This window comes from Haliotis rubra, unplaced genomic scaffold, assembly GCF_003918875.1.
Source record: "Haliotis rubra isolate DU_JTF1 unplaced genomic scaffold, ASM391887v1 Scf370, whole genome shotgun sequence".
Classification (NCBI taxonomy): domain Eukaryota; kingdom Metazoa; phylum Mollusca; class Gastropoda; order Lepetellida; family Haliotidae; genus Haliotis; species Haliotis rubra.
The window spans coordinates 793,914-806,001 of record NW_025767047.1 but is presented as its reverse complement, the minus strand read 5'-3'; the positions used below and the strand labels follow the sequence as shown (position 1 = coordinate 806,001).

General features: G+C 40.8%; 1 protein-coding gene across 1 annotated transcript in view; it reads right to left on the bottom strand.

Annotated features, from left to right (window-relative positions):
• Positions 1-5,098: 5,098 nt before the first annotated feature.
• The window catches only part of LOC124285920 (DNA mismatch repair protein Msh6-like), a 139,165-nt gene continuing 132,175 nt past the window's right edge, over positions 5,099-12,088 (bottom strand). Inside the window, exons 34-35 of the mRNA XM_046722197.1 lie at positions 6,717-6,784; positions 5,099-6,302 (exon numbers count right to left, since the gene is read on the bottom strand). Coding sequence (XP_046578153.1) covers positions 6,242-6,302; positions 6,717-6,784 — 129 coding nt within the window. The 3' untranslated portion in view covers positions 5,099-6,241. The remainder of the gene's footprint in view (positions 6,303-6,716; positions 6,785-12,088) is intronic.

Below are 12,088 nucleotides of genomic sequence, written 5' to 3'. Positions count from 1 at the left end.
TTAATGATGAAACCTGTTTCTGCATTCAAATTCGGGGTAGTATCTTTCAGGCATAGCTTGCCCGACTGGCTAGCAAAACTTGGAAACTATTTCGCACACTGGTCCAGATTACTGCTTATACACATGGGGGCATGTAGAATGACTGTTGTGCACTTGTATACTTAGTATTGTTCATACATACATGTAGTAATCAAAGATCTATATCTGTGATCTCATTGGTTGAGCTGTGAAATGTTTGTTGCTAACATTATATTAATCAACTAACCATCATGTCAGGCATCTGACATGGTCTCGTTTGATACATGACTTGATTATGGAAAGTGCAGGTACAAGCTCCATCGTCTGGTGAGACTAAACTCAATATTCACTGCTCCCTGGTAGAAGAGCTGTAGAATAGAATGGGAGATGTTAGTTGTAGAGGGGTTTGGAAAAATGGTTATTGGTCAGCCACAGTATCAGTTTTTGTATGTCATTTCAAGGCACAGAACGAATATTAATTAATTTGACAGTATTGGGAGCAAATTGTTCTCTTGAATTGTTAAAGTGTTTATTTCTATGAAGTATTTTCTGTGTGGAATCTGCAATATTAACCTAAACTGTTTTAGGATGTATTTGTTTATGGTCTGCTTTCAACACCTTGTTAACAGTTATCACAACAGACATCCTGTTGGATCTTGAATTTTTTAACTTCCTCTCATTCCACAGCCAGATATATTATGGGAAAGGCTCTGGGCAAGTTTTCGGGTGCTAGTCCTTTTATCACAATTATTTTTCACTCACCAGTCTTGAGGTAAATGGGGCAGTGGGGTAGCCTGGGGGTTAAATCATTCACCTGTCATCCCGAAGGCCTGGGTTCGATTTCCCACATAGGTACAATGTGTGAAGCCCATTTCTGGAGAAGCCCATTTCTGGTGTCCCCTACCGTGATAACTGATATTGCTGGAATAGCTAAAAGCGATTTAAAACTGAACACACTTACTTCAGGCAAGTCATGAACAAGCCAGTGCACTGCTTGCACATATCAAAATTTCTGGGAAACACCTCCCTTGGGTAGGTAGGTCATCTGAATGTCTCTGGTATATCACATTAGACCAGAAGGCTCACTCAGAGGGAAGTGCAAGAAGAGGAGTTTCTTCATACATCCACACATTTAGTACCTTACAGATGTACACGACTAGCTGTGTGTAGGGTTGATACTTCATCAGTTTGGAGATTGTTTAGGAGAAGCTATAGTTTGGATCATGCGTGAATTTGAGTTGACACAGGATCCATAAGGATGTTGAATTTGAGTTGACACAGGATCCATAAGGATGTAAACTCAATCCCGAAGCAGATCTGCAAAACCAGTTGAGCACACATCAAAGGGGATTTGTCTGTAATGTTTGCGATTATATTATTTAATAGTCATTCGTAGATTATGGTGATCTTGTCCACTCAAGCAAGTTGGCAGTATGATGGTGTACACTCTAGTCTTTACATTCCAAGGTGTTCCCAGGACTCGGCGCTCTGTCTTTTCCGTTCTTGGAATAATCGTACTATATTACTGTTGTCCCCCGCCGCGCGATTTAGTATTAGGCTCCGTCCGTACGTACGTACGAATTGGAATATCTTAAGAACCGTTAACTACATTCTTTTCATAATCGGTACCTAGGTTCATCACAGTATAAGAAAGGTCCAAGTCAGGTTTGGTGACCTTGACCTTAATTTCAAGGCCAAAAGGGTACTTTAACGTTTTACCTGCATGTCAAGCTATCTCAAGAGCCGTTCACTGGAATTTCTTCATATTCAACACAATGCTTTATCTAGGGAAGGCGCAAGGCCCAGTCGATTTTGGTGACCTTCACTTAATTTTCAAGGTCACAGAGACACTTTGAAGATTTGAGCATGTTAACCTGTATTGTCAGCAAGATATTTCAAAAACAGTTCACTGGATCTTCTTCAAAGACTTTCCTTAAATGTTTTTCAAAAAGCAATTTCTTTTAGTACTATTTTTGCATATTTCATACTATACACTATGACATTCATGTCAAAGTCAGTCTTGAAAATATGTGTTTGTTTGAACACCTAAAGAGCAAGACATCAAGAGAGGATGACTGGTCATGTTTTTGTTGACATTTAACTTAAACCCTCATTACTTTATAGTTTGATTTGATAATTTGCGGCGGGGGATTATGTCACCTTAGTGACAATGCTTCTTTACCTAAAATACGCAAGATTCACATTTGACATTTGAGCAGTTTCCCCGTATTAGTTACCATTTCATCAGCAAACACTGTTTGTGGATGCCTTGTAATGCACATTTCTTCTCAACTAAATTTGGGATGAAGCCTCCGTTGAATATTTGTGCCTTCTTTACCACCCAGTCTAAAAGGTCTAAAGCTGGTGTAACATTTCAGTGTTAATGTGTGGTTTTACATGAATATATAACCGAACAGTATTTGCAAACTGAATACTGCTGAATTATCCCTTGTCAGTCTGGTATGGTGTAGGTATTGAACTGTTTCAACTAGAGATGTGTGCTGTAGAGGAAGTACTGCAGGTATGCTGCTGCATCAGTAGATTGGAAGGATGTGAAGCAGTGTTTTCCAGCAGTGCTTCCTCAATACGAAGAAACAATACTAATCGAATGGAATTCATATATAATATTTATGTAAGAATCTTGATCATGTTGATCTGTACAGAAAATTTAAATATTTGTAAAATAACGTGTATCATTACAGAATGAAGTGTATGAAAGCTCAGTCTTACAAATTCTGCAACTGCCCATCATCAGTAAAGGTGTACAACACTGTTTTCCTGTGATATGTAGAGAATCATTTGCCTTTGTGGGCAATGATGCAGATAAGCAATTTTATGTCTGCCAGTGATTTGAAGAATGTGCTTTGGGACTCGACTGGTTCTGCTGAAATACTTCATGATTTGAGCCGAAAAGCTGTTGATATATACAACGAAGAGTGTGGATGGACCTTTTTAAATGTAAGAAGTGTGAAAGAAAGACAAGTTGCTTGTATGATTAGATGTTGTTTGTGGAGACTGAAATATGTGCCTATGAAGGCCCGGTAGGTACTTAGCATTTTAATGTTTGTGTTCTCTTATTCTGCTTTGTGATGCTCTGCCCAGATACCAAAGATTGAAGATGCTGTAGCATTCCTGTATGGTACCAGGGAGACTATATAAGGGGGAGAGGTCACTCCTCGAAAAGCCCCTTAGCGAATGCCTCGCCTTATCACGTGACCAGTGTAGCCAATATGGCGGCAGCTTGGTTTATTTTCAACAGCTGATTACATTTGCTGAGTGTTGTGACAACTGAAAACCTACATGTAGAAGATAAGTTACCTATTCTGTCACTTCATTTTAAGTCAAATAATTGTTATTAGTGTCAGTATTAGTAGAGTAGATTTGTAGTAAAGTTTCAAGTCGGCATGTTGTAGCTCACTGGCTTCAATTCTCGGTACACAGCGAAGAAAGACTAAATTCTATCGCTAAAAACTTCTTTAACATATTCGTGTAATTTTTAGAAGGGAAATATACCTTTAGTTGAAAGGTGTTTGTTTAATAGTGATAGTTTTATAACTTTAAAAAAAAATTGTTAGGGTGTATTTGAGGTGTGAAAAATATGACATCGCCGATCTGATCTGATCCGCCATTGAAATACTACAGGGCGTTGTTTGAGTGCTTCTAGTTATTGTTCTAAAAACCTCTTGCACATACACCTTTAATTTTTAGGAGGGGAATAAACCATCAGATGAAAGTTGTTTGCAGGTAATAGTGATAGTTTCATAATTTTAAAAAAATTGTTAGGGTGCATTTGAGGTGTGAAAAATGTGACATATTATCGCCTATCTGTTCTGATCCGCCAGTGATGCTTGAGTGTTATAGTTCTAAAACTTCTTTCTTTCTTGTTGATCTTAGTATTTGACAAAACTGGAAAGGTGTTTACAACGCGCTTTGTGATAGTTTTAAACTTTCTGTTTTTGAGGGGTGTGTGACAGGGTCAGTTAACATTCAATAGCCATGCCATTCCACACATGCAATAAGATATCTGAATTAATTACTAATGTGAAAAATGTCTCAAAGTAGATTTTTTTTTTATAAAAGGACAGCTGATGTTAACACGTCTTCTAGCGATTGTTTTGCGTTCTTTAACATGTTTGGGGAGGGATGGCCGTGGTGTATCATTTATTCTTTCATTCATTCACATATGTATTTATTTCTTTTGTTCTTTTTCTTTATTTCATTCATTCACATATAATTCTTTCTCTTTTAATTCATTCATTCTAAAATTCCGACTGATACAATAAACTGGCTAAAGAACTGTTAAACGCAGCCGAAGTTGCGCTGGGAACGAACCAAGTCACTGTGTGCGTTGGGAGCATGACGAGGCACATGCTAATTAGTACAAATGGTAAAAGCAAGCGAGTGACCTATCCCTGTTGTAGATTATCCCTGACGGTACAGGAGGCACTGTGATGAAATGTGAGTAGTGTCAATGTTTTTAAACATGCATGTGTTGTTGTTGTTGGAGTAGCGGATATATCTTACAATATAGACTGGTTGGCAAATGTCTGGAATGCTCAGCCTTATATAAGTAACTTGCTAAAATGTGGCAGGTTAGTGACGGACATTGAGTGACTCACACTTGCAATTTTCACAGTGCTTTCCTGTTGGCAAAACTTTCCAGATTTAAAATTTTGGTATGTAATAAGTGTGTCTTTGTATCTACAAACAAGCTGTAACATTTGTGCATTGTGATTAAGTAGGTATATATGGTTCCTGAATATATATTCATGTAAGGTTTGTACAAACAAGCTGCAATACTTGATATGATTACATATGTATACAGTTTCTGTATTGTGGTGCTATTTATGGCAATTACACTGTGATTCACTCACTTGACAAACCTGGGTTGGCAAATAAAAGAAAATAATTAGAAACTGTTTGTTCTGTATGATCAGCATATGAATTAAAAGGGAGTGATTCCCTTCCAGAGTACTTCATGTTGAGGCAGTATGACATGCGAGGTACATTAGGGTTCATATCACAAGACACAGGTAAGTGTTATACAACGAGGGACAAATAAAAACACATATACCACGAGTTATTAAAACTAAAACAAATTTATCTTACCAACATGTTTCAATCTACCATTGTAAAAGAATGAAAACCAAGACCAATAGCTTGGAAACGGCTGTATAATTCTATTTTCACCCTGTAACATTGTGCAGCTCATTACTTTGCAGATGGGTGCTTGGAGATTTATTGTGCCCACTCAACATGTCTGTTTTCTTCACGGAGGGTGTTATTGGTTTCCTTGTAGGGAGGATAGTCAAATCATGTGAAACCAACCGGATCTCAATATTATAACATGGAGGTTAGATAACTGGGTTTTAGCCAAACCTTGCAAAAAGGGTGTTTACTGAGTGTGCCACAAAGCACCTAAATCATTTAAGGTGAACATGCTTCTTGTCAGTGACTCTTCACTGCTGTTTACTGTGTCAAATACACATGAAACAAAGTACTGTCCAGTCAACGCTTTCTCTTGGTATGTGATACTTGCATTGAACTGATTAATGGAATAAGATGACAAATGTCCTCCACCCTGTAATGGGGAGGATTCTTGCATCAGGACAAGCTGACTGTGGCATGTTGTCAAGCATCCACCAGCCATTACAATTCACACATTCATATAGACACTGACTCTCTGTCAATTACCTCACCTTCAGCCCCGTCCACGCTTGTGTAGAATTCCATTCACTTAAATCCAGAACTCTCAAACTACAGACATGTCATAACATTTCTTTGTTCCAGATAACTGCACAACACTAACAAGCAGGTGAACATAAATGTACTATCTTTCACACTACTTACATAAATTTGGTGGTTGGGTAACAAAGTTCTGATACAAAAATGTCTCAGGCTGAAAAACGTAATCAATCATCATATTTGATTCCTTATATGAACACTACATGTCCCAAATATGTTGCTTTAAGTCTTCAGCTTCAGTGCTGATTGGACATGTCTGCCCTGCAATGCTGAAAGAAGGCATGGCTTCAATTGAGCCCCAGGAGAGACTGGAGGATGACTGCAGATGTTCTGTCACTGCCCTCTGTCTGTTCTATGTTTTCATGTGTAGCATGATTGTCATCATCCTCATCATCAGCAACATGGACTGTTCCACTGCTACCTACGGGCCTACTGTACACATCACACTGCACTTCTCAAGCAGGATGTTGAAGAAGTGTCACTGGTAAACCTGCTGCATGGCACGCACTCTGTCTGCAGTGCACTCCCACCACAGGGACCTGAAGCAAACACATGTCATATCAGAGTGTTTACATCCATCAAATATTACTGCAAATACAAATGCTACATTTTCAAATTTATTTCATAATAACTGAAGACATTTTCATGATTACTGTACATACAGTCAAACAATGTTGTGACAAATTGAAGGGACCAGCAAATATAACTTGAGTTATTTGAGGTTTATATGATGAATAAATAAAAGATGACTGACTGACTGAGTTTGGTTTTTACTCCGCTTTTAGCAATATTCCAGCAACATCACGGCGGGGGACACCAGAAATGGGCTTCACACATTGTGCCCAAAATAAAAGATGAAGCTCTGAGACAAGTTCAAAAGAATATTGTTTGACATGTACTTTAGAACTAGAACCACCCAGGATTGGCTACAAACCACACATCTTTGTACATACTTAAGAAGTTTCAATCTGTTAAAACATTCTTCAAACTCTTTTGCCTTCCCAACTGCTCCCTTGATCACCTGAAACACAAAGGACAGTGTGATTAATGGCTTGGTAGTTCCACTAATGGCTACTATTTGCAACAGTTACAAAATCACATGTCAAAACAAAAACTGTAACAATAATTTTAGGAAGCATCATTTGTCAGTACATGGAACCATCGCAAACAATACCTGGAACCAACATGAATCTACTAGTACCAGAGCCATAACCAATCACACACAAGATGCAGCTTCCTCAACCAAGCAGTAGTATTATAATGATGGTTCTATTACAGGGTACCCTATGGGTTTATTTTGGTTTATTTCCGCTCCCAGCATCCCCCGGGCGTAAGACATCATTCGATGTCTCTCTTCCCCAAAGTATTGACTACACGACTATCTTGGCCTCGACATGCCGAGTGGTGTTTCTGTTATAGGGGATCTTAGAAACTCCCAACAAGTCGAGGTCTAGACTGACAGATGGTGTCCTTACGCGTAAGTCATGACGCCATCGATGGCAATCATTTTGTGTCCATGCGGGACAGCGACGTATTGTTTATAAGAATCTCGTTTTCGCTAGGGTAACCCATTTTTTCAGCAACCACAAATCCATTTTTCAACCAGCAAACTATATAGTTCTAGGCCATATGGAAGGGGTCCCGGGTTTAGTCACGAAAACTGGTTTGGGTGTCTTCTCGCCGACCGGTCTGTCGGCCAGTGTGCAATGTTTCCAGGTCTTGTAAATGACCTTCCAGAGAAACACGGCGGCTATCGAAAGGTAGGTCCACTTTTGAGCCGATTCTAGCATCTGCCTCACCTTATGGATATCCAGATGCATCTCTTCTTGTACCTCCTCTATTTCCTCCGCCGTCGTCGTCCAGCCTAGACAAGATGTCGACCAACATCGTTGTAGTTTGCTCGGCACGAGCCGACAACATCGTCGCGGTTTGCTCCACATGAACCTCGAGCCTCCCCAAGCGGTCGTAGATGTCCTGGATGGTGGGCCGAGCTGTCTCGCTAGCAGGGAAGAGGGTCAAAGGTCCTGCGGCAGGCAATACATCTGTGCTGGAGGGCGGAGCTATCTCGGTTGAAGGTTCTTAGCCGGCTCTCGCCATAGCTCGTATAGACTTGCGGACCCAATACCGAAGCACTTTTTGACCTCGCTTGCTGGGAGCACACCGCGTAGGGAGCGTATTTCTTGGATCTGGTCCAAAGACAAATCTCTTTTTGGTGGCACGGGTTGGTTTTTTTCCTAGGTAAGTATATATCCCTTACATTCCATATATCTATATGGAAATCCCATCCTCTCCCATTTTTCCTGGGAAATCCCATCCTCTCCCAATCCTGCCCCCCCAACACATTCCAACTGAAGATGAAAATGACGTTCCAAAAACTTCAGTCAGATGGCAGTATCGAGTCGATCGAACCTTATTTCAGAGGCAAGCAGGAAGTCCTAGAATTGATCGAATCCTCCATCGACACCTCATTCCAAAAAATACAAGCATCATTGGAAAAATGGACGCATCGAGGTTCGGGATGGGTGGTGGGTACCGTCAACACCGTTTATCTCAACATGGCGAATTACAAACCATTCAAAGGTGGATTGTACCTCCTGGTACCGAAGCATTTCAGAGATGAAAAGGCCATCCTCAACCCTGAACCCAAAGGGGAGGATGTTAATAATTATTGCGCTGTGGTGGCGGTCATAGCTGCCTTGCATGAACCGAAAGGTAATCCGTGCATCTGGGTCCGCCATCATGGAGGCATCTGGGTTCGACTTCACAGGTGTAGAACGCCTCACACCAATCTCATACTGGACACGATTCGAAAAGCAAAACCCTTTGGCTATTAACGTGTTCGGTCACGAAGGGGACAAACCCATCGTGCACCGAATCAGCTCCAGGTCCAATGATGTGCGCAGAATCAATTTATTCCTCATCAAAAAAGGCAACCAGTATCACTACGCGGCGATAAAAAGTTTGTGTCAACTGTTGTACGACCAATCGAACCACGCCAGAAAGAAACATTTCTGCAAACAGTCCCTGCATGGCTTCATGCGAGCCAACCTGCTGGAATCACACCGGGAGGATTGCCGAGGCGTGGGAGAGACCGCTGTTCGAATTGAAGAGAAAAACATCTTAAAATTCATCAACCATAAACATAAAATGTCCGTACCCTACATCATCTATGCTGACTTCGAAGCCCTCATCAATCAGGTCGAACACATCATGACCGAACACAGTTTCACTTACAAAACGCAAGAACACGAAGCCTGCGAAGCCAAACGAACGCTCCTGTGGTCTACCAAGGTTCCAACGCAGCCGAAACGTTTCTCATGTTCTTCCAACGCGAAGAGAGAAAAATCAGGGAAGCTTTGTCGGACCCTGCCCCATGGATATGACACCGGAGGATAAGCGAGCTCATCGACGAGCTAGATATTGTCATGTATGTCAGGGACCCCTTAACTCTTTCAACACCAGTCAACCAGAGGCATTTACTGCCGTGACACCGAGTTCCCAGAGACCCTGAGGTCATAGATGAAGCCTATGATTATGAAGGAAATTATAAGCTTGTAAAACGTTATTGCTACTACATCCCATACACCATTTAAAAGATCTAATCCTACTGTTGATAAATATGAAGTTTATTTTTATAATATTATTCAAATAATACAACTACAACTTAAATAAATGTATTTTTGAATGAAAATGCAAGCTTACATTTATAACGTCCAGATAAACCACGAAAGAAGCAAAAACTATGGCGATTTTTTTCCATTTGTGACATGTGATAACATGCCCGTGCCTTTTTCTTTTATATTTTCAATTTTACGTCATCAGAAAATTATTATAAAAAGATTTCTTAAATAATATGTATGGTCGCCTATTTCCCGATATCTGTGGCTTTCCGCTCGGTAACATGACATAACAACGGAAAATACCTCCGTTTGAAGCCTTCAGATGCATAACATGCGGCTTAATCGTTTGATGGCGGCATCGTTCAAAGCTCTGAACATCAACAATATCACTGTACCCTTGCCAAGAGTATTTTCACAGTTGTAAGAAGCGATTTTATTGGATAAAGATTGGTTTTAATGGCTTTTTAAGCCACAGTCTGCTATAAGGGTCGTGATTGGTCAAAATCAGACACGTGACCTAAGGCAGCCAATCATATTACGGCAATGGATACCGTCCTCGTAAACGAAAACCTTCAGATTTAGACAAAAGTTTTGGGTAAAATAATGCTATTCTGAACATATTAAGCAAGAAATCGCTACCTGTACGTAAATTATGGAACTTATTGGACGTATCGAGTGCTAGGTTATGACCTGTGACAAAAATGCTTCATGTATATATTTTCGCATTAAACATCGTGTCCGAGCGTGAAGATTGAGGCGGCGAGAGCCGAGATGTCACTCGTCAGTGACTTGACTTGCATTACATGATCGCACAAAAAGATGGAAATAGTAATTTTATATGTACGTTTGACAACTTTTATGAATGTTGTTGATTTTATTCATTAGTTTATTCAATTTATTTAATGAATTCCTCGAAACATCGTTATTTTTGCTCTTTCACAATGTTATTGTAGACCCGCTGCGAAGCATGTGTCCGAGAATCGTTGTTTTCAATAACATTGCGAAAAATAGTTTATAATTTTAATTCTGCTGATAATATATGATAAATTGAAATTTAATAAGTGTTTTCAGACATTGTGAAATGTGATAGATTTAATATATGAATCATAAGTCAGGTAGGTTCCTAAAATTATGTCTCATTTTGACGTGACTACTGCCTGGCCGCTTAATCGGCCTCCGGTGTCTGGGGACTCATAACGTTGTGGCCGCTAAAGCGGCCTGCGGTGTTGAAAGGGTTAAAGACGATTCTGTGAGAGACCATTATCACATCACCGGTCGATACCGAGGTGCCGGCCATAACGCGTGTAACTTAAAGCTTAGAATCGATCCCAAAGCCATCCACATCCCCATGGTGTTACACAATTTGAGAGGTTACGATGCCCACCTGATCATGCAGGCCATCTCGAAGATTGAGGGCAAGTTAACGTGCATCCCCAACAACATGGAAAAATACATTTCCTTCTTGCTCAACGGTCTGAGATTTATAGACAGCGCTCAGTTTCTCCTGTCATCGCTCGACAGTTTGGTCAAGGCCAACGATACCTTCGCCATCACCCATCGATACACCGATGCAGCAACTCGACATCTGCTGTCAAAAAAGGGTGTGTACCCGTACGAGTACATGGACGATTGGTTTAAGTTTGAGGAGACGCGCTTACCGCCCATCGACTGCTTTTACAGCAACTTAACCGACTCAACCATCTCCCAGAACGATTGCGACCACGCTCAGAATGTGTGGGAGAAACTAGGCTGTCAACATTTAGGTGATTATCACGATCTCTACTTGAAAACAGACATGCTCCTGCTGGCCCGATGTGTTCGAGACTTTCAGAAACACGTGTTTGAAACAATATCAATTCGACCCTGCGTGGTACTACACCAGCCCCGGTCTCTCGTGGGATGCTCTGCTTAAGAAAACGGGTGTCAAACTAGAATTGTTCACCGATTACGACATGCACCTGTTCATCGAGAAAGGAATGCGTGGTGGGATTTCCATGGTCTCCAAACGCTATGCGAAAACAAACAACCCATACGTGGAAGGCTAGGACTCGAGTAAACCCTCCAACCACATCCTCTATCTAGACGCTAACAACCTGTATGGCTGGACTATGAGTCAGTATCTACCCAACGGGGGATTCGAATGGTTTGACGATGAGATCGATATCATGAGCATCGCACCGCGGATTCGAACAAAGGCTACATCCTCGAAGTGGATTTGGAGTACCCCGTGGAATTGCACGAATCGCACAACAGTTATCCGCTGGCTCCCAAACGATTAATGGTGAATCGAGACTGGATGTCCGACTATCAGTGAGAATTTTTGGGTGATAATACACTGGCTCAGATGGAAAAAATTGTACCACTCTTGATGAACAAGAAAAAAATATGTCGTGCACTATCGGAATCTGCAACTATACTTATCGCTGGGCATGAAGCTGAACAAAATACATCGGGTCTTGCAATTCGATCAAAGTCCCTGTATGGAACCTTACATCCGGTTGAACACGGATCTGAGAAAAAAGGCCAAGAGCGACTTTGAAAAAAACCTGTATGAGTTAATGAATAACTCGGTATTCAGCAAAACCATGAAAAACTTGAGAAAAAGGGTGAATGTGAAACGAGTGCAATCACACGAAGAGGAAAAACTCATAGCCAGCCCGGCATTCAATCGAAGTAATATATTAGATAACGACTTGGCAGCGCTA